This window comes from Uloborus diversus, chromosome 6 (genome assembly GCF_026930045.1).
Source record: "Uloborus diversus isolate 005 chromosome 6, Udiv.v.3.1, whole genome shotgun sequence".
Classification (NCBI taxonomy): domain Eukaryota; kingdom Metazoa; phylum Arthropoda; class Arachnida; order Araneae; family Uloboridae; genus Uloborus; species Uloborus diversus.
The window spans coordinates 4,082,086-4,109,631 of NC_072736.1; the positions used below are offsets into that span (position 1 = coordinate 4,082,086).

Genomic DNA, 27,546 nt, shown 5'->3' on the forward strand with positions numbered 1-27,546 from the left:
TCCAAAAATGCTACATTTTCAGCTATTGCTAGTGGTTTAACAGTTAATGAAGAAGCAATCTGCAATACTTTTCATAGGACATTTGAGACACATCATTGAAGAGCTTAATTAGAATAACTCAAGAGAAGATGCGGCATCAAATGATACAGACGTCCGTCGTAGTGCAATAACATGCAATGCAAAAACAGATCGTAACCTTTTTTAAAATTAACTAATCTTGTATTTTTCGTTTATTGTGTTGTTGAAGAAACATGTATGTGATAAACAGGAGTTTAAAATGAGCATTTTAAAATATTTATTAATTTTTGTACCCTTTTTAGTAACTAGAATATTCAACAACAAATGTCGGAGATATCTCAACGTAAAATTGTGGAAACAGCTAGAGCGGCTTTTATGTCATAATTAATACATTAATTGACTTCCTTAACTCCAAAAATTTCAGTTCAAAACTAAAAATAAAATTGTTGGTACGCCCGTTGCGAAAAACGTAATGAGCAAGTGAACCAAAATGGCCGCTATCTTTGATGGCCTGTAAAATTATTTCGCGCAGGATTCAACATGTCTACCCAAGATATTCTCACATTAGAATACCTAAAGATGAAGATTCTAAAGAGAAAATCTCTGGACCTAAAAATTTTTACGGGACTACATTGTGGGGCCAGGACTACATGCTGCAAACTAACTTTGTGCCAAATTTCATGAAAATCGGCCGAACGGTCTAGGCGCTATGCGCGTCACAGACATCCAGACATCCTCCGGACAGAGAGACTTTCAGCTTTATTATTAGTAAAGATAAAGATTATCTATCACCAAGCATCCACGCTGGCGTAACGCAGCGCCTATGCTGGAAAGAAGTGTTGTAATTGTTTCTAGAAGCAATTCTATTTCATAAAGAATTATTTGCTGATCTTGCAATATAGCTAATTACTACAGTACAACTTCGATACCTCAAATCTCTCGGGACGGGAAAAAAATTCGAGAGATCAAGTTTTTGAGTTATCAAGGTTTAAAAAAAAATACACTAGTAACTCTCACAATTGCACACACGTACGCTATATGCATTTATATATGTATTATCAGACCACTTTGAATTACGATCAATAAAGTAGTCTTCAATGTTTTACTAGATGTGAAATTTTATAACTGTCGAAAGTGCACAGGAAGAGAGTTTGAAATGAACAACAATTTCAACTTGGTTTATCACCAAAAAATTTAAAAATTCTTATCTTCAACTAGTAGCTCCCCACATTCAAAAAGTTTTCAGCAGCCATTTTGTAGGATTTAAAAAAGCAGAATGATGAAAATGAGGAATGCATTTTCCGTTTTCACTTAAAATTTGAGTGGCGAAAAATCGACCCCCTGTCCTCAAAGTGGACAGCATGTTTGAGAGAAATGCGCAAAGATTCTAAACTCTGGGGAAAACATCACCCCTTTCATACCAACACTCCCCTATTATCTTGCTTCAATCCCCTAATCACAAAGTTTCCAAGAAGAGAGATGAAAAACGTTAAGCAATTGTCCCTGACACTGGTTTTACTACAAAAGTTGCCAAAGAAAAACGACTATTGAAACTTGTTTCTGTGCAAAAATTTCGACCTATCAAGGGTTTCGAGAAATAAATTTCGAGATAACTATAAAAAATACATAGGGGTTTTCATAGAAAATGCAGGGGAAAATGTTTTTTCGAGATATCAAGGTTCAACTGTAGTGCATTTCTGTTTGCTCATCTATAAAGCATTGAATTTAGTATCAAAATATTTAACACAACACTCACATGGTTGCATCTGGCAACCATTTGGAAGTTTGTTCGAAAGCAATTCAATTTGTATTTTTTTAAAAAAAGTTTATTTATATTTTTTTTGTTCAGTTAATACGTTAAAAACAGATCAGTTCTAAAAGATATATGCTTTGTCAATAAAAGTGTTAGAATAATTTCAATGAGTTAAAAATTAATCCGTAAGAAATGTAGTTGAAATTAAATGTCAGAAGATAAGATGGAAATATAAACTCTTCAACTGCCTTTTGTGTTCCATCTTTCCTACTTGCAGAAGTTTAACTCTTTTCCACTCTGTATTCATTTCCATGTTTTATTTAAACGTTACTACTACAATTAAATTACAACTAATCTTTTTATTCTCTTTTAGTTCGCTACAAATTGAAGAGGGTGGAGTTGACTCCCAAGAATTCTACGAGTCTGCGCATCCAGTGGTCTCTCGACTGTGACGCTCAGAGAGTGATCATTGAGGAATATGCCATCCATTATTGTGAGGCCCAGGGTACTTGCTGTGGGAACCCCAATGTGGAGGCCTGCCCTGGTTAGTAATTATTTTAAATATGATGCACTATGCTTGAATGTTAATGCATAGGTGCATTGTGTTATTGTTTCTTTGTTTTCTTTTTTTTTTAAATTTCTTTCAATTTGTATGGGTTATTATTTTATTATTTAACTTTAAAAGTTTCTCTACATAGTATAAAATGAAGTCCCCAAAAAGCGTCTGTGTGTTTGAACTCGCAAAACTCAAGAACTACCTGGCCGATTTCTGTGAAATTTTCACTGTTTGTTCCTTTAAGTCCTGAAAAAGTTTGCAGATCAATTCGAAAAAAATTCGATGAATAGTTCTTTTTTTATTCCAATTTAGGCCCAATTTCCTCATAAATTCCCGATGATAGGGGTGAAAAATTACCTGCACATATTAATATTATGTATCGTTGGAAAGAGTAGAACTTTTCGCGTTCTACGGAATTTGTTCCAATGGTCTAACTGAATTATGACAGGAGTTATTTGCGTTTTTAGCTCGAATTTGTTTAGGCTTAGCTGAAGTTTAGGCACTACTTTCTTCATTAAAGCTATCAATAAAAAGTGAATTGATTGTCCCACAGTTTTCTTTTTGACATCTTCTTTCTTTTGGAAAGAGCTGCTTTTTTTACCCTAGATGTAACTCGACCCATGGTCGAAAGTTTAACCCTCTATCTCCATTTTGAAAAAAAGTTACAAGCCAATTAAATGAATTTCAAAAATCTGTTCTCTATACAAGTTTTTAAACATTTTATTTTCCGTTTCCACAATAACGCTTTTTGAAACCATTGTTTATTTCCGTCTTTCTCATTTTCAATTCTTAAACTTATTTTACTTTGTGTTTCCATGGTTACGCTTTTTAAATTCATCTTTCTCATTTAAATTTCTTAGAAGTATTTTAATATCTGCCAGCACTGTTTGGAGGGGAAATTTTGCATGATGGTTTTTTTTTTCTTTTATTTAAGCCTGATTGTTGAATGTACGTCATTTGACACAATTGTTATTTTCAAAGTAGACCGGACAAAGCCGGGCAATGCAACTAGTATAAATAGTAATTATGAATGATTGTTCTTGAAATCATATCAATCTTAAAATTTCTCAAATCAAAGATATTTTGATGAATTCATTTAGCATATGTTTTTCATTTTTATTTTGTCTCCTTTCAAATAAATAGTTCTTTTTTCAATATTTCCATTTTTTAGGATGTTAATATTGTTTGATTTGTTTGGAAGATTCATAAATTTCGATGCTTTCTTTTGAAATCCCTAATCAAGCAAAAATATCCCAAGTTTTCTTCTAAAGTCAAGAAATTCGATAGAAATGGGAGCGTTATATAATTAGAGAAAAATTTCAGGGGAAGGAATGAATAAATATGATTATAACATCATTAAAATTGTAATAAAAACGATTATAACGTCATTAAAATTGCACAAATAGCAGAAAGAGTTATAAATTTGGGATTCAGGGATGTAAAGAACCCCTTTAAGCATTTTTTTTTAATCCTTTTTTAAAATGAAGCAGAACTTGAAAAAGTTATTCCAATTTTTTTAACTATGACCAAATACCGTGCAATATCTTGCGTATTTACATTATAGAGCCCCATTTTGTTTGAACGACAGGGTTATTATTGTGAACGTGGGCTGTAAATCTTTTTTTTTGAACAATCACGATTGCTTATTGTTCTCACTTGACTGTTTTGATGTCTTTTGATTTTATTTTCCCACCGCCACCCTCTTAAGCAGACATGCATACACACACAACTACACACACGCACATACACACATACATATAGACACCTACACATTAGGGCTCGACCGATGGCATTTTTTGGCTGATTGCTCAAAGATGGCCGATGGCCGATAGTTTTCCTCCAAATGGCCGATGCCGTTGGCCGATGGCAAAAAAAAAAAAATAAATAAAAAGATTAATTTGAATTCTGATATGTTTAATTCAAATTATGTTTTTCGCAATCACGAGTTGCGACAGGACCCTACTAATTGAAGTTATTGTTTCCAGAAACTGCTCCTGACCCCCCAAACCTGCCCTTCTCCTGAGCGGTTACGCGTGTATAGTTGTGTGTTTGTGTGTGTGTGTGTAGGCGTGCATGCATATGTAGGCTTGTGTGTGCGTAGACCTGTGCACACACGTAGGCGTGTATGTCTCTCTGTGTGTAGGTGCTTGTGCATGTGTAGGCTCGTGTGTGCATACTTTTGTGTATGTACATGAGCGTGTGTGTGACCAGGGGCCACTGACCAGGAGAAGCGAATTTCGGGGGACATTGCTCAGGACCGGAGGAGCCGCGCCTGCAGAGGACGGTGGGCGGGATAAAAGAAATAATGGCGGGATAAATTGAAATAAGTAATTAATAGCCACAAAAAATGAGTAAATAGGCTTTTTTGAACACCTGATCAAAAACAAAAAGGGAAGTGCACAACTGGAACGTACGCACATCCCATATGCGAAAATTTAGCCTTCTGCAGCTTACCATTTTTGAGTTATGACTTATGAGAGATCCATACGTACATCCAGCCACAAGAAACAACGCAATAATTAACTTGTTTGGTACCTGAATGCAGTATTAAAAACTCTTTCAGGGGTGATTAAAATAGAAATTCATACTGAAATTTAAGTAAACAATTTTATATGAAAACAATAACTTCCTTTACTTTGTATTAAAAAGTAAAACAACAAAGGTCCTTTTTTTTTCAAAAACATCGGCCAATTCCATCGGCTTTTCGATGTTTTTTAATGCCGATGGGCCGATGTTTCCTGCAAGTTAGCATCGGCCGCCGATGCCGATGGCTAAATTGTTGAACCATCGGCGCCGACACACACACAAAAACATACACACAACTACTCACACATTCATGCATACATACAGACACATACACACTCACACACACAAAAACATACACACACAACTACCCACACATTCATGCCTGCACACAGACACAAACACATACGCCCACACATACACATACCCCCCCCCCCACACATTCATACACATAACTACCCACACATTCATGCCTGCACACAGACACAAACACATGTGCCTACACATACATACACATACCCCCCCACACACATTCATACACACAACTACCCATACATTCATGCCTGCACACAGACACAAACACATACGCCTACACACACACATACACATACCCCCACACACATTCATACACATAACTACCCACACATTCATGCCTGCACACAGACACAAACACATGTGCCTACACATACATACACATACCCCCCCACACACATTCATACACACAACTACCCATACATTCATGCCTGCACACAGACACAAACACATACGCCTACACACACATACACATACCCCCCACACACACATTCATACACACAACTACCCATACATTCATGCCTGCACACAGACACAAACACACATGCCTACACACACATACACATACCCCTACACGCAACACACATACCCCCCACACACAACACACATACCACCCACACACAAACACACACGCCTACATACACACACACTCGTGATTGCGAAAAACATAATTTGAATTCAAGATGTCAAAATTCAATTTTTTTTTTTTTTTTTTTTTGTGTGTGTGTAGATTTTATTTGCTTTTAGTGTCAAGAGATCAGTTAAAATGATATTTTCTTTTCCATCTCAGACTGGAAGACGGTGCATGTTAACGATACATCCGTAGAGGAGTACATCCTGGGAGGACTGAAGCCCTTCACTTTCTACACGGCTTTTGTTCGTGCCTACACCAGGACCGGTTGGAGCGAAAACAGCAACGTGGCAAAAGAAGCCACCATGTCTGCAGGTGAGTGCTGAAGTCAACGCTTTGTTTCAGTTTTTGGGCAAAATTTGTTACATTTTTTGCATACTGGCGAAATGAGTTTGAAGGGTATTAACACTAGAATTATGGCAGTCTTCGTATGCCTAGAATTACAGCAGGGGTCATTTTGACCCTCTGAGAAAAGATCTGCTTAGTTCCCTACATAATGTTATATATTTGCAAAAAATAGTTTAAAATGAACATATTTTTCACAAATACAGTTTGTTCAAAGGATGCAGAGATTTTAGGGACATACAGTGATCTCTCACTTATACACGACCCAAGGGGACAATGAAATTTTCGCGCACAAGTGAAATTCGCGCATAAGCGAAAAACCCAAAAATTGTTGACATAAAAAAATTCCTTTCCTGAATTTTCCCTACGTTCTAAGCCCATGTAGCAGTTGTTTTTGAAAGGAAAACTAATGTTTAAAAACTCGTCGTTTATTTGAACACCTAATCATAACTATTTACAGGAAAATAAAATAAAAACAGAATCGCTTAAAAACAAAAACGATCTCCATCTATCAACTTGATAGTCACCCTCACTCACTCATTCCAAACACCACCTCATTCCATCTCAATGCACGTGCCTTATGCACGTCGACTCGGCACGTGCCGATCGCCGATTGGTGATGACGTCAATCGCGTCAGCCCGCACCCAACCGACGTGCAAGAACGAATTTGCATGGGAATCAATAATGTTTTCAATAGCCAACATCGGCCCCCTTCCCGTGCAAATCACTCTTCAAACATACTATCACTTTCACAACATCAAAAATATCAATTGCAAATGTAACATTTCAAAAACACAATACATAAATATCACAAGTACTCAATCAAAAAAAAATTGAAATTTGAAGAAAATCTAATAAGTAAAAAGTTTAGCATAACTAAAGCTCAATAAGTTCACTTTGAAATAAAGTCAAAAAGTTCAAAGTCAATGAATCTCAAAAAAATCACACAGCATCTCGCTGGTCAAAACGTAAAGTCCGGAAATTTCATTCTTTCCAAAAGAAAGCACATTCAAACAAATACTTGATCACAAAATTTCTTCAACTCCAATCTAGTAGGTGGCTTCGTAAACAAATCTGCAACATTTTCTTTCCCAGAAACAAATTTCAAATTGAAAATTTCATCATTTACTAAATTGCGAATGAAATGGTATCTAACGTCTATATGTTTCGTTCGCGCATTTTCTACACTTGATTTCGTGAAATCAATTGCCGATTTGTTGTCGCAAAATAAAGTACAATCTCCAAGACTGAAGTTCAAATTTTTATCCGCTAGTACATTTTTCAGCCACACAGACTCTTTCGCCGCGTCAGCTAGTGCGATATATTCAGATTCCATCGAGGACAGACTCACACATTTTTGCTTCGTTGTTTTCCACACAATAGGAACTTCGTCGATAAAAATTATCATTCCTCCCAATGAAACTCTGTCGTCCCTACTTGCAGCGTAGTCGGCATCTGAAAAACTTTTCATTTCAATGTTTCGCACTTTGGACAAGTTCAGCTTATATTCTTTGGTAGACCTAACGTAACCTAGAAGCTTAAGTAGTATTTCCCAGTGTTTGATTCCGGGATTTTCCTGCACTTGCGATAAAACATTTACCGCGTAGGTTATGTCGGGGCGAGTGCGGTTTGCTAAAAATGCTAAACTACCGAGCAAACTTCGATAGGGAATTCTTTCCATTTCTTCTATTTCACACTTCGAACTTGGGCAATCTAATTTTGAAATAACAGTTCCTTTTACTATGGGTAAAGAAGTTATCGGGATTTTATATTCTTTAAATTTTTCACAAATTTCTTCTATGTAACTTTGTTGATGCAAATACAAATTTTTATGATCTTGACAAAATTCGATCCCTAACAATTTTCTCGTTTCTCCGAGGACTTTCAGATCGAAAATTTTTCGCAGACTTTTTATGACTTCATCTATATACTGGTTTTCCTTTCCGAATATTACGATATCATCTACGTAGAGTAATAGGATGGTATTTCGTCCTTTAAAAACGCAATTACACCATTCTACTTTAACGAAATTAATATTTTTTAATGCTTTCTCGATTTCTATATACCAGTTTCTTCCGCTTTGATGTAGTCCGTAGATTGACTTTTTCAGAAGACAAACTTTATTTTTATCTTTACAAAAACCTACGGGTTGGTGCATATATATACTTTCCTTTAATTCGGCATATAAATAAGCGTTTTTTATGTCTACTTGACAATTTTTCCAACTATAAAAACAAACCAAAATACAAAAAAATAGTCTAATAATTGACAAATTGACTACTGGGCAAAAAATAGCGTCAAAATCTTCTCTCCTTTGTTGACAACCTAAAATTACCAACCTCGATTTGAATCTTGAAATTCGATTATTTACATCCCTTTTTACGCTGTATACCCATCTATTTCCTAGTATAGTTTTGTTCGGCGGTCTCTCAACTAACTCAAAAACTTTTCTTTCTTTCATCGTATTTAACTCGTCGTTCATGGATTCGATCCAATCTTGAGCATTTTCTGATTCTATAGCGTCCTTGAAACTTGTCGGAATTTTTACCTCAACAATGTTCGCTTCATTTTTTTCAGTTTCGCGTTCCGTATCATTTGCAAATTTAATCTTTCCCGAAAAAACATTCTTTCCGCTGAAATCAAACAGCTGTTTTTCGAATTTTAAATTTTTACTTTTGCAATATTTTTCTATATCATTACATGATCTAAATCTTTGTTTCGTTCCCTCTAAGAAATAATAAATGTCATTTCGCGTCCCGTCTGGTCTCGGCACTGCATTTCTAACCCAATTCAATTCTGACGCGCTTTTCGCAAATTCAGATCCGTTTTCTTCGGAAACTTTCTCAGTTGAATCTTCACTAGATGTTCCACCTTCATCGCGATTTTGCGCGCTTTCTTCCTCATCTAACTCATAATGGAATTCCGAGTATTGAGTTCGTTTTTTAGGTTTTTCTATTGGGTCCAGGACTTCTTCCACTGCATTCTTATTTTCATTAAACTTAACATTACAAGTTTCAATTACTTTTTGCTCGTTATTTAACCAAATTCTATATCCTCTGGTATTTATCGCATATCCTATCATTATTCCCTCAATTGCACGCATTTCGAATTTATTTCTCCGTTGTTTTGGAACATTAACGAAAGCTTTACTTCCGAAAGCTTTTAGGAATACTACCGAGGGTTTTCTGCCGAAAAACATTTCAAAAGGAGTTTTGGTTGTTTTATGACAAATTCGATTCCAAGTGAAAGTGAAACAATATAATGCTTCCGCCCACCATTCATTGTTCATTTTCGCGTCTTTTAGCATTGCTTTTACCCCGTCTAAAGCTGTCTTGTTGAAACGTTCGCAAATCCCGTTTTCCTCTGGTGTATAAGCATTTGTTCTTTGGGCTTGAATACCGTAAGAACTTAAATACCGTTCAAACTCTTCATTGCAAAATTCGCCCCCGTTGTCTGTTCGAATGCTAACAAGTTTCTTTCCCGTTATTCTTTCCATTTTCTTATGATAGTGGATGAATTTACTTAAAACTTCATCTTTTCGTTTTAAAGTGTAAACAGTCACGAAACGACTAAAATCATCAATTATCGAAAGAAAATATCTACTCCCACTTTTTGATGGCGTTGGTAGAGGACCACAAACGTCCATAAAAACTAACTGTAGTGCAGAATTTGAGGTCTTAGGATTTGATTTAAAAGAAATTCTAGTTGACTTAGCTAGAATACAAACTTCACATTTTTCGTCTGGTTTTTCTATTTTTGGAAGACCATTCACGCTTTGATTTTTACTAGTATCTCGGATGTAATCATAATTTATATGACAAAATCTCCTATGCCAAAGGTTAGAGAGTTGATTTTGTTTAACAGTTCCAGCATTTACGTTAAATCCGACTTCCGTTTGTTTATTTTCTACAATTTGCGTTTGTTTAACAGTACCAGCATTTACGTTGAATCCGCTTTCTACTTGTTTATTTTCTGCAGTATCGTACGCAAACGGTTCTACATAGTATAAACCCTCTTCTCTCCGTGCATAAAATAGCTTTCGCCAATTATTGAAGAACACGCAAATTTTTCCTTTACTACCAACAAAATGTGCACCGGCTGCTTCTAAACGTGCACCGGAGATTAAATTTCTTCTCATGTTTGGGTTGTATAAAACGTTTGTTAACTCTATCCAATTAACTTTCCCGTTCATTTTTACAGCAAATCTCACAGTTCCTCTTCCCAAAACTTTACTATTAGCATTTCCCACTGCCAAAGCCATATTTACATCGGAAATTTCTTCAAAATTTTTCATTAAGTTCTTGTTATTACAAAAATGCGTTGTTGCCGCACAATCAAAAATCCAGTGAAACTGATTCCTATTACAATCTTTACCTGCTCCTGATTCAGAGGTCGAAATGTAACTCTCAACTAACATCGAATATTTATCATTGAAGTTCGAAAAGTTATTACGATTTACGTTACTTTTACATTGCGCGATCAAATGTCCGTATTGATGACATCTATGACACGGTCCTATTAACTTTCTATCCTTCGTATTTTTAACAAATTTAGCATTTCCTTTGTTTTCTACTACTTTTCCTGTCTTCTTGCTTCTATTAGTAATATTGAAAGCACTCACCTCAGGTTTTTCATTGTCGGCTTTTACCTGTTTCAGTCTACTTTCTTCTTTCACCAGCTCCTCAGCAATCTTGTTGATGTCAAAATCTTCATCACTCCAACGGTAAATTAATTGGATTATACCGGTATATTCCGGCGGTAAATGCCTAATAACTTGGAAACCTTGAAAAAGCGAATCTAAACTATGGCCCGCGTCATACAATTTCTTCACAGCTAATTTAACTCTAGCTATAAAAAGACCCATTTCTTCGTTATCTTTATAACGGATGTTAAAGAATTCATCCAAAAGTTGTATAACTCTCGCTCGCGTTTTTGGTTCAAACTGAGCTTGTAGAATCTCCCATGCTTTCTTGCCATCTGCAGTGTCTTGAATAAGTGGTCTGAACTCAGGCTTTATAGCATAATAAAGTGTGGTGTAAGCGCGATCCTGCAACAGGAGAAATTCGCTACGCTCACGACTAGTTGCCTTTTCATCTAAAGCGACTACTTTCCCTTCAATAAATTTCCAACATCCTTTATCGAGAAGTAATACTTTAACATCTATTTTCCATCTATCCCAGTTCTTTTTGCAGAGCAGTTCAAAACCTTCGGGGAGCAAAGCCATGGCTGTAAAGCAATGTTCAAAATTTCTAACTTAAACTTGAAAATCTTCAGACTTTAAAAAGCTCATAAGATTTTTCAGTCCTTACGGCCCCCGAAGCCGATATATCTCTCAAAATGAAATATTGCAACATGGGCACGGCCCATAACCTGTTGACATAAAAAAATTCCTTTCCTGAATTTTCCCTACGTTCTAAGCCCATGTAGCAGTTGTTTTTGAAAGGAAAACTAATGTTTAAAAACTCGTCGTTTATTTGAACACCTAATCATAACTATTTACAGGAAAATAAAATAAAAACAGAATCGCTTAAAAAAAAAAACGATCTCCATCTATCAACTTGATAGTCACCCTCACTCACTCATTCCAAACACCACCTCATTCCATCTCAATGCACGTGCCTTATGCACGTCGACTCGGCACGTGCCGATCGCCGATTGGTGATGACGTCAATCGCGTCAGCCCGCACCCAACCGACGTGCAAGAACGAATTTGCATGGGAATCAATAATGTTTTCAATAGCCAACAAAAATAAGCTTAAATGCAATAAGTTTACATCAGTTATAGTAATACTAATAGTACACTACTAATATTAATGAATCAATATGCACATAATTTCGGTTTATGCATTGTAATTTTTAAAAAAAATGAAGTTGTACGTTCTGTTATTTTTATACGCTGTACAGTACGTAAGCGAATTCCCCAAAACCTAAAAAATCGCGTGATCAAAGCTATAGACTACGAGGATGAAAAGATCCTCGAAAGGCAACGTCAATGCTTACCGCCTGACCACGACTTTTAATGATGACAACCTTTTCGTTTGTAACCTGTACTCCCCTCTCGATGTCAATTACAAGACTAAATCCACCCCCAATTGCTCACTTGTGCAAAAAAGAACGCGTGTTTGGAAGAATTCGAACAATGGAATACAGGCGTGCAATACATTCCAAGAGACAGAACAAGAAGGGTACAAATCTTCTGATAAGCAAAGCGCAAATATGCGATTTAACTTAAAATTGAAAAAAAATTATCGCGCATAAGTGAAAGGTGCATTTTAGGTTTCGCGTATAAATGAACAAGAGTTAACATTGTTTCCCTATATCGCTGACCGGGCCCGTAAGAAAAACGCGTATAGCAGAGGTCGCGTATAAGCAAGAGATCACTGTATAATGAAGTAGGAAAATAATTTTTTGAATACCCTTACAATAACCAGCACTGTTTTAAGTTAGTAACCTTAGCATATTTTTGCATTTCCTTGCCTGATGCTCCAAACAAAATTTAATTTTACCATGAAAGACTTTAAAGTGGAGCAACTTCAATTGGTAAATGCGAAATTATACCTAAATATTTAGTCTTTCTGCAATGTATTTACTCTGCCACCAGAGTCGGCTCTAGTAGTTTTACCGCTCCAGAAGATGTTGACAAGTACTGCCTCCTTCGTCTTAATAATATATATATGTTACCGTTAAAGTATGAAATCCGTTATTTTATAGAATACCTAGTTATTTCATGGAATGACTGATTGTGTCCGTTAAAGTGTAAAACTCTCTTGTATTTCATGGTTCAACTAGTCATTTCATAGAATAACGATCTGCAGCTCGTTCAAGTGTAAAATAATCTATATCATATACCTTGCACGACAAATACATTTACCTTACACCCCTAAAAAATGTTCGTGTAAAACCAAGTGTGTCAGCAAAAATGTTTTTGTTTTGGGAATAATGTTCTTTGTAATTCCAAGCGTCATTTTAGTAATCCTTGTTGTAACAAATGATTTTATGGTATGTTTCCATAAACGCCATTTGTAGGCTGCATAAATTAGATAAATTGCTTCTTTTTCATTTTAATTGTCTATAATTAGTTTATTTATAGAATGCCTAATTATTTTATTTTAGATAAATTGTTTATTTTACACTTTAACTATGTCTCATTAGTTAATTTATAGAATACCTAGTTATTTCATAGAAATACTAGTTAAAATGTCAAATTAATAACATATTACACACTTTACGGACACGATCAGTTATTTCATGGAATAACTAAGTATTCTATAAAATAACTGCATTTTACACTTTAACGGTGACGTACATACATATTTTTAAAACATCAAGCGTACTGTCACGTATTGCTGTAAAAGGAAAAAAAAACTGCAACTAAGAAAGAAATTTTAAGTTTTTCAATTTTTTTTTTACTTGTATTGCCCTTTTGCATTTTTGCCATCGTGAAATTTGCCGCTCCTAAAACCTGCCGCCCTAGTTGGTTGCACAGGTCGCTTACCCCAGCTGTCTGCAACTGTTGACATTCGCTTTGTAAACCTAACGTCACTGAAGAGAGTCCTTGAAAAATATGAGATCTGAAAGTAAAACTACTTAAGGGATTAAATTGATATGAAAACTGCAACGTAATTGATGCTTTAGACATTTTATTTTTGTCTTACTTTTAAGCGTATCTTACTTTAAATACAATTGTGCTTTAGTGTTTGTACTGTTCACATTACTTCAGTGTTCAATACGTTAACATCTCTCCTTCGTTTCCAGCCCCGAGCGATTCCCCCAGAGAGGTGGAAGTCCTGGACATCAACCACAAGAAGATCACCATCTCCTTTCGCCCCCCATCCACCCCCAACGGCCACATCACCAAGTACGTGGTACACTACGACCGCTCCCCCTCCGAAGAGTACCGCCTGGAGGTACCGGTGCAGGAGGGGAGGGAGGTGTACCGGGTGTCCATCTCCAAGTCCGTCTTCTACTTCTCCAATTATTCCATCCAGGTGAAGGCCTGTGTGGGCCTGGCCTGCTCTCGGCTCTCGCAGCCCGTCTATGCGTTCACGGGAATATCGTGTAAGCTGCTCTTCTGTTACATCACTTTTAAACTTGGATTTATATGATGTTTTGGATTTGAGGTTACAAAAAAAACCTTTTGAATTTTCAAAATTAATTTGAATTCTGAAATTTTGAATTTAAATTACATTTTTTGCAATCACGAGTTGCGACAGGACCCAACTCACTGGTTACTACCCCCCACTCGCTTGTTTCTAGAAACGGTTCCTGTCCCTCCTCTTGGGTGGCTATGTTTGTGTAGTTGTATATGTGTAGGCTTGTGTGTGCCTAGACCTGTGTCTAGGCACATTGGCATGTGTGTAAAGGCTACTGTGTGTATGTGTGAGTGTGTATGAGCGTGCTTGTTTTCTAGGACATGGATGCCACGAACAGTGCTCATGACCAGAGGAGTCACATCTGCGGAAGGTGGTTGGGTTGAAGGAGGAACCAGACATCAAGGATGGTCAAATGAAAACAATTAGCAATCGTGATTGCTCAATAAATAAATATAAAAAAAGTACTTATAGCTCTGAAGTTTTAAATTTCTTAATTATATCTGAAAAAAAAAAGAACTAAACCAGGGAAACTAGACAAACACTCACTGCCAAAGAAAAATGTGCAGTTTTTTTCAACATAACAGCAGTTGAAAAAAAGTCCAAAATCTGTAGCATTATGCATTTTGGGTGTCTGAATTCGAGATTTTCTAATGCATACATGTTATATCTTCATTACGTAATCTTTACTAATAATAAAGCTGAAAGTCTCTCTGTCAGTCAGGATCTCTGTGACGCACATAACGCCCAGACCGTTCGGCCGATTTTCATAAAATTTGGCACAAAGTTAGTTTGTAGCACGAGGGTGTGCACCTCGAAGGGATTTTTCGAAAATTCGATGTGGTTCTCTTTCTATTCCAATTTTAAGAACAAAATTACCATAAGATGGACGAGTAACTTACGAAATTATCATAACGTGGAACCGAAAATGGGCACAAGCCAATTGGCGAGGAAATTCACCATCCATTATTCGTAAATATACAGACGAACCGAAAGACCTTTTAACTTTCTATTACGGTTAAAGCCGTGCGGGTGCCACTAGTACAGAATATATTTTATGCATATCTAATCCCCCTTTTCTTCCCCAGATCCGGGTTCAGTGAGTGCCCCTCGCGTGGAAGTGATGCAGTCGTACCTCAACATCTCCTGGGACCCTCCCCGGTCCCCCAACGGGCCGATCGACTTCTACCAGGTGTGGAAGGAGAGCAACGATTCCGACCGATCGGAGGTCTTCAACGTGACCGACAAGAACGCCCACCTGAGGCTGGACCAGGAGTGTGGGGAGAAGGACGACCAGAGGGTCTACTTCTTCAGGATTAGGGCGGCCAATGTGGACGGCAGGGGGTCGGTCCTCTACGGGGAATACAGCGCCCCCACCAAGACAACACTCTGTCCATCAGGTGAGTCGCCATGCCTGTGTTCTCGGTTCTGTAGGATCCTATTCCTATTCAGAGTCACAACTGACTACAACTGTATTTATGTCGAGGACTGCATACTAAGTGCCTTGCCTCCAATATTTTATATGCCGATAGATGGCAGCACCATCACCGGATCGAACAGTTAATGGGAATTTAGAACTAGTCCAGGAGCTAATAACTACCTGGTGCTAGCACCCCCAGAGGTATCGTTTCACTTGGAGGACATTGAGACTACGAGCATATTTAACGTCGCCCAGTCCCCTTTAATGACGACGGTGGGTCTTCGACCATCGAGGTTCGAACCCAGGACCCTCCGGCCCCGAATCCGACACTGTACCGATCGGGCTACTACGGCCCCATTTTGTAGGATGATGGTGTTTTTTTTTTTTTTTCACTTTATTTCCAGCTGAGACATAACTAACTTAAATAAAAATGGCTACTTTTGTGTCATTTGTATGCAGACCCTGGTACAGGCTGACGACCAATGAGATGGAAAGGTTAACATCCGGTTTACACAAGGACGGATCCGGAAAGTATTCAAGGAGGGGGCAATCGATTGATTTAATATTTTTCTTTCATAAATTCCTAAACCTCCACTCCCTAACATCATGGAAGTTTGTCTCAAATGAATCAAATTAAGTTTTTTTTGTAATTTCCTTTTCTAAAAAAATCCTGAGAAGTGAACTAACTCCCATCCTTTTCTTTAACGTCATCAAAGGTTTCCTTTAATTGCCTTTTTGGACTTCAATTCAAAAAACTTTCCGGGGGAGAGAGCTATCCATATCATCAAAGATCGTCTAAAATTGAATTTTTTGAACTTCGAAAAACTTCCTATACAAAGTTCCGATTTCAATCCCTACCACTAAAGTGTTAAGAGATAAGTAACAATTGCGTTTTCAAGACTACAATTTTAAACGAAATCCGAGGGAGAGTCCACAATTTCGTAACATTATTGAAGATGGTCTCAAAGTAACGTTTTTGAAACTTCAGTATCGAAAATATTCCGAAGGGGAGTTCCTGCATCTCGGCTCAAGGAGGGGGCGATCGCCCCCATGGCCGCTTCCTTGAATCCCTCCTTGGGTTTACAAGCAGAAATGGATACATCTATTAGTTTTCATGGATGCTAGCTTTTACAGATGTGTGTAAACCTCTGGATTACGTAGACTCGCATTCAAATGAGCGGAACACGCTCATGAAATTTCCTTTTTTTCCTAATTCTCGTCTTAACTGGACGTTTGCCAATTCCACAGCAATTGGGACAGACAGTACAGTAGTATGAGCAAAACACATAAACTACATTTGTTTGCTGGAATTTCAAAAATTGCAAAAAAAAAATTTATTTTTTTATTTTTTTAAGTTTTTTTTTTTTTTAACCAAAGTTTTATTTCTGTAACATGTCTTTTAGCAGCATAAAAGTTAAAGTACTGCTATTTTTATCAAATGATCTTTTGAAAGTGAAACTAAAGTTCAATTGCTTGTGAAAAAAATAACGAAGTCTTTTCAACTTTTTTTGTCTTTAAAAAAAAAAACTTGTACCATGTTGTTCCTAAAAGGCCTGCCACTTGTTTATTATAGTTTTGAGCAATATAGGTCACTATCTTACAATGTTAACTTTTGTTACTATTAATGTTTTAACTTGACTTTCTTGAACAATTAACAATCAATGAATTTTGTTCTGTGACCCTTAAGTAAAGTTTTAGTAACTGAAGCCACTGGTTGAACATTTTCTATTACAGTAGCTTTGAAATGACAAATGCACTGAAGTTTTTCTCCCTTGCAGATCGGGCTATTGGTCTCGTCATTGGGATTGCAGCAGGATGTGCCCTAGGCCTGGTGGTGATGATCTTTGTCATCTACTATTTGTATAACTGGTAAGCACTGAGCACTTTCTTCTCTATTAGTTGTAATTTGAAGCTTATTTCAGTTTAAGAATCTTTTCAAATTACTGGTATGCATTTTGCAGTTTGCAAACATTTCTCTCTGGTTAATAATACTGAAAACATGCTATCTCATAGTTTTTTCTTTTCAATTTTTTTTTCCTGGATTGAAGAATTATTCATTAGACTGACCATGTAGTTTTTTAAAGAAAATCAGATAGCCAATTGAAAATAAATAATTAAAATATTACATGCAATACGCCGCCAGCTCAGTCATTTCCAGCCGAGGACTGCCGTTTCGTGCTTATTAGCACTCATCAGCAGGGCCGATCCTAGGGTGTCGGCCGCCCGTGTGCAAAGAGCTAATGTGCCGCCCCTCAAGAGTAATTTGCATATTTTGACTAATCTTTGACGTCCATATAAATATTTCTTCAAATTTCTATATCAAGTTCTAATTTAAAAAAGAAAAAAAAAACAAGAATTACGAACTCATAAAAAGGAAGAGAAGTTTTATAGTAAGAAACTCCTTAGGTACAATTTATATCTTTGAAGAAAGTAATAGATACCAAAATCTACTAGTCGTAAAAACGCATTTTATAGTCTGTCTTCGGTGACATCAGAGAAAGGACAGAGGAGGAATCAGGGGAGGGGGGCTTGCTCCCAGAAAATTATCGAAATTGGCGTACGAAAAACAGTTTTAGTAACCTTTGGTTGTGTTTGGTTGCAAGGAGAGAAAAAAGTCGGGTATATTTAAGGTGCATGGAGAAATTTTCGAAATTGACGTCAAATATCGCAATTTTAGGAACTTTTTTGAGAATTAAGGGGAAAAGTAATGTTGGAGTTCTCTCCTAAAACTCTTTCAAAATTGAAATAAATTCGAAACCATTTTTGTGACCGCAGCTTAGGAAAGATCGGCGCCCTTCCTGAAAATTTTCCGAAACTGAAGTTTTAAACAAGCAGTTTTGGGTTGGAGAGAGATACAATCATCTCCTATCGAAAGTTTTCGAAATTGAAGTTTAAAACGCATATTTAGGCTGTCTTTGGTGACGGTAGGGAATCCGGCAGCTTTCCTCCGGTAATTTCTCAGCACTATTGTTTAAAAAATCCATTTTTGGCTATATTTGAAAACGATAACAAAAATGTGAAAATATTAAAAACCGAAATATTTTTCGGAACTAAAATCCATTAAGGCTATTTAAGGGAAGGAAGGATTTTGAGGCTTCCAAGTGGATATCTCTAAAAGCGCAATTTTATGCTATCTTTGCTGACGTTAACATAACTGTTAAGCTTCGGCGGATCTTTCGGATATTTTTCGATATTAATATCTGAAAAACACAACTATAGACCTTTTGTCCATCTCACTTCGACGATTGATGGGTATACGCTCCAGCGCCGTAAAAAGTTGCATAAGCCAGGCAGTTCTCCTCCAGAGCTTTTAGAAAATTTTATTTTACGCATTGTTTGGTAACGATGAGATAAAGAGCGGGCGAGGGTTCAGTGTGCTCTCACTAATTGTTTTTTGAAACTGAAGTCGATTTCAAACTGAGGGGGTGGTATTAGCGGGCTCACTAAAGACGCTAATTGAGACTATCTTTGGTAGTAATGTTTGGAAATGGATTTCAAGGCCCTCCATCGCATAAATTTCGAAAAAGAAATACGAAAAATGTCAAGCAAATTTTGATGACATTAAGAAGGGCTGTCCTCTGAAAACACATTTTGGATTTTAATGCCAACATTTTCAGGCTATGTTTGATTAAGTTAAGGTGGAAGGGGTGAATCCGAGATTTAACTGGGTCCTTAAAAGATCGGTGGCAACAGCAAAATTTTCCGAAATTAAAGCCCTAAAAACGCAATTTTAAGCCTTCTTTAGTCTCGTCAAGGAGGTGATGGCATCCTTTTCGATCTTCGTTTTGGAGCTACGTTTAAATTTTCTACTCGAAGCTAGAACCCTGATCTGAAACCGGGCAGTTCATTCGTGATTTTAATTCAAAAAAAAAATGCTGTAAAGGTTGAAAATTACAAAATTTTAGTTCGTCATTCATATATGTTTGACTCTCAGGGGAGTCGCAATTTTTCACTGTCTCTCCACGCATCCGCGATTGTTGAAAACAGAATTTGTTGTTTGAAATGCTTGTGAGAGTATCTAATCAGTATAGTTTTTTATAAATATAATATATAAAATATGTCTTCATTGTTTAGGTCTATAAAAGCTTGGGGGGTAAACATTAGTGGTCGCCCTGGGCCCTGAGTGCTCCTTTTAGAACGCACCCTTTCATGCTTCAGGAGGGGGACATTTCCCTCATCTCCCCTCCCCTGTATCCATGCCTGATTACCGGTTCTGTCACAAATTTTACAAACAAATGAAGCATTTGTGTAAAGAGTAGATATTAATGGACAATGAACCAACACAATGTTCCCTAACAATCTATTTTTTTTAAACTATGCTATGCTGTCGGGAAATCGGCACTTACTTTAATAATTAAACATTTAAAATTCAGCATATTTATTTTACTTATTCTAAGTTATCTTGTGAGAAATTCTTGAGGAATTTTGCTTGATTAAAAGAACTATATGATGCGGCCGCCCCTTGCTTTGGCCGCCCTTGTGCGGTGCACACGCTGCACACCTGCTAGGATCGGCCCTGCTCATCAGCCCGGCATAGGAAAGTGACTGAGCTGGAGATGGAAAACCTCTTAAGGAAGCCAAGAGTGCCAAACAAACTAGTAGCTAATATAGAATTAGCGCAGACCAGTGAGTGAGTCCTGAGTTGAACGAACCATTGCTTCGATCACTAGTCTGGTCTGCGCTAATTCTATATTAGCCACCAGTTTGTTTGGCACTCTTGGCTTCCTTAAGAGGTTTTCCATCTCCAGCTCAGTCACTTTCCTTTGCCAGGCTGATGAGTGCTAATAAGCACAAAACTGCAGTCCTCGGCTGGAAATGACTGAGCTGGCGGCGTATTGCATGTATTTCTGCTTTAGCCCTGGCTATTGGGTGGTAATTTACTGAATATAATTAAAATATTAATTGCTAGGATGTAAAAGTAAAATGGGTTTAAATATATCGTTGGATAGATGCTTATTGTAATCTAAAAAATGGCATGACCTTTTTGCTAATGAAGAATAATGGGTAAATATCATTAACCTACCTCCATATTGTATTAAATCTTCATTCAACTGTCTGCCGTTTTTAAAAACTATCCTGTCTTTCTCCGCACAAGCCTGTAAGGGGGAGCAGGGCTTGACTACCCCAAGCTTGGTGGATTGAGCTTCCTCTGAGAAATTTTAGGAGGCCTAAAAACGACTGCAAAACTGCTTAAATTTTTCAGTTTCTACTTTTAAATGCAGTGTTAGTACTGTTAAAATCGATTTATTTTCCGCAAAAAGGACTTATTTAATTTCCTGATTACACGCTTACTTATGCATTCCTATTAATCCTTTTTTTTTCTTTTAGTGTTAAAAAAGAAGTTGCCATGATCAAAGGAATTAACGTACAGCTTCCTAAAGGACTAGAATCTCCCATTGAGGTTATTATTTTCTATTTTTTTATTGTTTCATATTTTGTTTTTCTTGATGAATATCTTTCCTAGTTATGTCCTAAATATGATGTAGATAGATGCCCAAAAACTACAAAACAGCATAAATGGTTTGTTTTCACAAGGCGTGTAATAATTATGAATTTAATCTACATTTTTCTGGATAGAAAAGAAAACTGTCATTTTTCTGACTGTACAACAAGAAAGTATTGAACTGAAAAATTCACTATTAGCCTCGTGCATTTAATTTCTTTCTCCCTGTTAATGCATTTCTATTCTTTAATGTAGAAACAGCACAGTTCAAAATGTATGAAATGAAAGCCTGAAATATATTTTTAAAATTATGTTTCAAACTTATAATCAGTCTTTGAAATAAGAGGTCGTTAGTCATATTTTCCAATTAAAAATTTTGTGCAACCACCCACAATTTCACACTCGGTTGTCATTTTTGGCGACCAAGGTTGGAAATTATGTTGGAATTATGGTTGGAAATTATGTTTCAAACTTATAATCAGTCTTTGAAATAAGAGGTCATTAGTCATATTTTCTAATCAAAAATTTTGTGCACCCACCCACGATTTCACACTTGGTCGTCATTTTTGACGCTTAACTCTTCATAAAAAATTTAATTTGACAATAATTTAATGCCCAGTCATTAGTACTTCATTCATCTTTTAAACCTGTGATAGTTTGAGATTACAAATGTGAAAAACTTTTTTCTTTGTCAAAATGAATCTTTTCCTCAACAGCACCCAGCTTTCATTGAGAAAACAAATTCATTGTATTATATTTTTTTAAAATGAAAGATGGTTTGAAAACAATTTGCACAGAATGTGCGCTATTTTCATAACGGTAAGCATGGTTAGCAAGATATTTCTGAGAACCCCCCTCCCCTATTACTGTGCACCAGACTCATGTAGTGGCATGTTTCGGCTCATGCACTCGACCCGAAGCAGTGACTGGTCCATCAGCTTAATTCAACTGCCTTCTTTCCCTTGATTAGCTGCAAAATGCACAGTGCTGATTATGTGTTGGAATGCATGATAAAAGAATTCAATTTTGTTTTTATCATACCGATCCTTTTCTCCTGCATTTTATTTTGCCTTTTCAAACCACAACTTGAAAGTTTTTCCCTGAGACATTGTGTTTTTCCCTCCTCAGAATCCGCTGAGTTCCTACGACAAGTTCAAGAATGGTCTCCAGAAGAATCATGACTCGGGCACTCCCTATGACAGGGCCTACGAGAGGCTGTGTTCCTTCGCTTCCGAGGGCAAGGGCACAGAGTCCCTGATTCCAGACATGAAAGACGCCAAGAACCCATTCGTGGGAGGAGAGGTACGTTGCTGGGTTTTTCCCGCTGAAATGTCAGTCATTCAGAGTTCGTATGGGTCATGGAAATCCTGGAAAGTCATGGGAAAAAAAAAAGCAAATTTCAGACCTGGAAAAGTCATGGAAAATTGAAATTTTCATTCTAAGTCATGGAAATGTATTCCAAGTCATGGAAAAATGTCCTGTGCGAAGAGAAAGTAACAGTAGCTAAAAGAGCATTAGAAATCTTGAGTGATTTAACAGTATTGCACCATAAAAGTTACAAAACTGGAAAATTAAACGATGTGAAAAACAAATCTGAATTTTGAAATCTCATTGCATCCATTTCTGTAGCAGCCGTTTGTCTTTTTTTGCAATGTGATTTCATTGCTTGGACATTACTCCCCATTTTGAATTTACCATTATTTTCAACGCTTCTTATATTTTATATTTTATAGTAGCGAAATTGCATGTTCTTTATTTTGCCACACCCCCTTTAAAAAACGCAATTCAGTTGCATTCGATTTCGTTTCCATCACTCGTAAAAACTTTTAATATTGAATCTTGATCTTTTGAAGCAATTTATTGAAACTTAGTAATGACTCATTCAACCTTTGTCAAATTCATTTAATATTTTGCCTGTTTGTAAAAAATAACTATTAGACATTCAAGCATCATTATATTCCATTTACTGTATTTTTTCTTTACTTAAATTTATATGATGAAGACAAATAAGAATAGTTTAGTTTTTTAGGAGTACACTGATATATTTTCAACTCCAAGTAAGTGCTTCGATGAGGTAGTCGCATTCACATAGAAGTTTTGCTAATGCTCCTTTCCAAAAATTGGCAAGTTAGACGTTAACTACTATGAAAGTACTGTTCTCTTCATGTTAGAAGGTCATGAAAATTTTTATGAAGTCATGAAAAAGTCTTGGAAAAGTCATGGAATTTTTTCATCCGAATAGAGTATGAACCCTGGTCATTGCACAATATGTTGCGCTTGGTTGTTCTTGTGGTGATTCATGTGGCATCAAAAATGATCTAACGAAATTTGCAAAAGTCATCTGAAGCGGGGATTTTCAACTTGTCGCAAAAGTTTGATGGGCCCTCAGTTTGAGAAAATCTTTCATAATTAGCTATGGTTTTCTCAAGTTTATTTATTTGTGTATATTAATTACAATGTTTTCTTTGAGATGCATTTTAATATAATTCATTCCTAAAAAAAAGTCTTAAGATTTGGCTTATGTTGCTTCTTTAAAAATTAACAAAGTTTTATGTTTTTGTTAAAAAAAAAAATTTTTGTAAAAAATTTCATTTCCTGCGAAAAAGAAATCAAATTCAAAATTTGACGCATCTATTGAATTTATAAATAGAGTTTAAATATGTATTTTTGAAAAATCCATATAAATATGTTTCAAAAAATGTTTCATATGTCATCAATCATATGTTTTTCTTAAGTGCAAAAGTTGTAAATGTTATTACATTTTACCTTAAGATTGGATAACGAGAATTTTATTTCCATTTCAGTTGCTTATACTTTTTTAATTACATTTCTGCTCTTGTTAAGTAAAATACGTTGCAGCTAATTAGTTGCAGCTAACAATTTTGAAGATACATGGATATTGTTTTAAATTTCAGGAGCATTCAAAGTTGAAATTCAAAGAAAAAAAAATAATAATAATAAATACTTTGTCTATTTGTTATTAAAAAACTTTTTAAAAAAAATGTACACATAATAAGTAATTTTTTGAAAATAGAGTAGTCTTTCCATAATGTTTTTTTTTTTTTTTTGCTAATGAAACTGTCGGTAATGTTAACATTATAAAAATGACTGTTCTGATTTTATTGAGAAAAAGTTAATCATCAAAATGCTTCATTGATATTTTTTCCTGAAACTATTCCGAGAAAAACTATTTATGCATGAATTGAACATTAAAACTAACAATAATTTGTCTATGATATGAAAATGTAACAGCTGGTTTGTATGTGGATGAAGTAGCAAGGCTTAGCGTGATGCCTCGAACATTTTGGACCTGGACAGAAAGAAATATATCATCAATGAACCTTTTCACTTTAGCAATATTTTCTCGCATTCAATAGTTCCTTATTGTCTGGATTCAGATTTTGGGTCCAGTTAAGTCAAAACTAGTAGATTAATGCCTGGAAAGGAATGACCTGGGAAAATTTTCAAAAAAAAAAAAAGGGGCTGTCATGATGTTGATGATTTTGTTACAATCTATCCACATTTCCGCTTTTTAGTTATTTTACATTTGCCTTGCTAATATTCTCACCTTTTTTAGGACTCTCAAAGGCTGAAAGGTCGTTGCAGCAGCAGAAACAACAGTGGTGATAGTAATAATTCTGGAAAAGGACACGACAGCATTTCCTCTTCAAACACCACCAAAACCCATGTGTCCATCGATTCCGGCACAGAAGTGGACTCTCCTCCTTCGCCTGATGGTTTCTTCTCCGAAAGCAGCTCCTCCAATACCACCCCACGCTCCTACAAACCAGACTTGGCAGTAGTGATGGAAGGTAAGGGCTCTATGAGCAGGGATTCTGGTCTGGAGAAAGAAGGCGCTGTTCCAAAATTTGCCTGGTATGTGAAGAAGAAATGCGATGGACGCATGCCGTCGTACAGCAAGTTTGCCATCGTGAACCCCACCATGCCGTCTTTTATGCCATATGGGGACCAAAGTGGAGGAATTAAGGATAGCTATTCATTATCAAACAGTGAACCATCGATGGCCGACTTTGACATGGGCAACGGTACCGAGCCTCCCGTTCTTCAGGGAATACAACCGTATAGCAAATTTGGCCTGGCCAGAAGTGCCGGAAACGGGCTCAATGCCTTCAATCAGCCCATAGCCATCAACTCAAATGTCGGCTATTCAAAATTTGGAATCGTTTACAGGGCACTAAAGTGTCCAGAAATCGACATGGACGACAACCCTGCCAGAATATTCTGTCCCGGTGGATCAAAGTTTATGGTTGAGAGTCCAAAGGCCATGGCCGCACTGACCTGTCAGAGTAATCCGTTTCCTTTCGGTTTGACGAATTTCAAGCCTGCTGCCTTTGAGAATAACCCCATTTGGGGTGCATCATCATTAGAAAAGAAACAAATTCCTCTTAAAGCAAACCATGTACTTCCTGTAGAAATGCCTGGTGATGCATATTCTAAGTTTGGAATTGGTGCCCCATTCACAAATGTAGATCAGCCCTCCAGTGGATACATAAGTTTCAATGATACCTTAAAAAACACAGCTGTCACGTGTGAAAGCAATCGGCATTTTGACAATTACTCTAAAATTGGGGTAGCTGAAGAACCAAACAAGGGTGAAATGGTGCATGACGATCAAATTGATACTTCAAACAGACCGATGGAAAATGGAGCGACGACGAATGCTATAACAATGCCACAAGTCTCTCGTCCAAGTCAAAAATCATATGTTCCATTTCAAAGTGCCATGGCCATGAATCATCAAAACGATCAATTATGGAATGGACTTGATGGAAAAGCTTGTAATGGTGCTCTAGGAAGCAAGGAGGAAACTGATGCTGAAGATTCTCCTTCTATTCTGCAAAAAATAGCATCTGATCCTCGCTTCCTTTTTAATCAGACTACCTCTGAACATGAACTCAAAACAGTACCTGAAGCAGCTCAAGCGAACGTCGGCATCATTGCCGATACAATTGGCAATCATTCAATAGATCCGGCCTCTCTTTTGGATCCAGATTCGGCGGATCTTCTAGAAGTTGTCAACACGACGGGAGATTCGTCGAAGTCCGATGAAACGTGTTCTAGTGGTGATAGTGACGAGACATTGCCTAAAATTTTGGACACACTTATCCAACCAGTTGCAATATCCGAGTGTGTGAATGACCTTGTTCAACAAGACTTTGCTCAATCTGTGCAGAACGATGAGTCTGGAGAGGACTCCCTCGAGAGTCTCGAATGTGACTCCCAAAAACTTCCTGATCATCCATCTTTTAACGATAATCATATCACTCACAGCAGATCATCAGTACCTCAAAAAAACTCTGAAAGCCATCTATCTGCCATCAATATTCCCGATGTCTCGGAGGGCGGCAGGAAGAACTCTGAAAGCCATCCATCTGCCATCAATCTCAAAGAATCAGAGGACGGCAGGACTTCCGTCCGAAACGGCAAATCGAAGACAAATGGATACGTCCCATTGAGCGAGTTGACGACATTCACGTCGTTGCAAGTAGAAACAGTCTGATAGAACAATACTTTTTATATAGAAGTAGCTGGAGTACATGGAAGCATGGTTATGTTTCTATGCATCAAATCTTTACGACTTATTTTTGTGTACATGAGTTGAGTTTATTATATGTATACAGGCTTATATATAAATACAGAGAAAAATCATGTAAGATGTTCTGCTATGCCGAAGATGGCTCGGCCAAATTTTGTACAGTATGAAAATTGTTTCATAATATAAAAGAATCTCCTTTTGTTGAATGATATAAAATTTTAATGAAGTTCATGAGAGAAGGAAAAAAAAATCTGGAGCTATGTTTCATAAGTTCAAATGTTGCTGTAGCTTTTTTACCAAAAATTGAATGGTTCTACTTTTAGATCAAAATTTTCAATAAGATTTAATCTTTCACAAGTAAGTAACTTATTTCTGTTGATAATGTGAAAAGTATTGCTTCAGAATGGCATCAGTATATTCTTTAAAGTAATTTTTGTCGTCTATAATTTAGAAGTCAGGTTTAAATTTCACTTTAAATTAGACTCGCTTTATAAGTAGGGACTAATTTAGTTGACTAATATTATTTAGTCCTTTCTTTAAAAAATAGTCAAAAAAGAAAAGAAAAAATCACTCAATGAATAAATTTAGCAAAAGCATTGAAATTCCTTCATGATGCTTCATCATTGAAAAATTTTCAGAAGAATTGAATTTTTGTTTGCAATTTTTCCTACCTACAAAATTCTTGGAAATCCTTTCATTATAATAATATTTGTTAACAATCCATCTCTTCAAGTTCTTAAATGATATTCGACTCTGAAACATTGCTCCAAGTATTTTTATCCCTTTTAATTGTCCACAATATATATATATATATATATATATATATATATATATATTAATGATTGTTTTATAATTTTGTGTTTCAGATATTTAATTTCAATATTTTTGTTGCTCAAT

At 36.4% G+C, this 27,546-nt stretch overlaps 1 protein-coding gene across 1 annotated transcript in view; it reads left to right on the top strand.

The window, feature by feature from the left end:
• The window catches only part of LOC129223978 (uncharacterized), a 51,373-nt gene extending 24,159 nt beyond the window's left edge, over positions 1-27,214 (top strand). Inside the window, exons 10-17 of the mRNA XM_054858369.1 lie at positions 2,145-2,315; positions 5,953-6,108; positions 13,895-14,197; positions 15,318-15,629; positions 17,428-17,518; positions 20,978-21,050; positions 22,221-22,394; positions 24,670-27,214. Coding sequence (XP_054714344.1) covers positions 2,145-2,315; positions 5,953-6,108; positions 13,895-14,197; positions 15,318-15,629; positions 17,428-17,518; positions 20,978-21,050; positions 22,221-22,394; positions 24,670-26,613 — 3,224 coding nt within the window. The 3' untranslated portion in view covers positions 26,614-27,214. The remainder of the gene's footprint in view (positions 1-2,144; positions 2,316-5,952; positions 6,109-13,894; positions 14,198-15,317; positions 15,630-17,427; positions 17,519-20,977; positions 21,051-22,220; positions 22,395-24,669) is intronic.
• Positions 27,215-27,546: the final 332 nt, after the last annotated feature.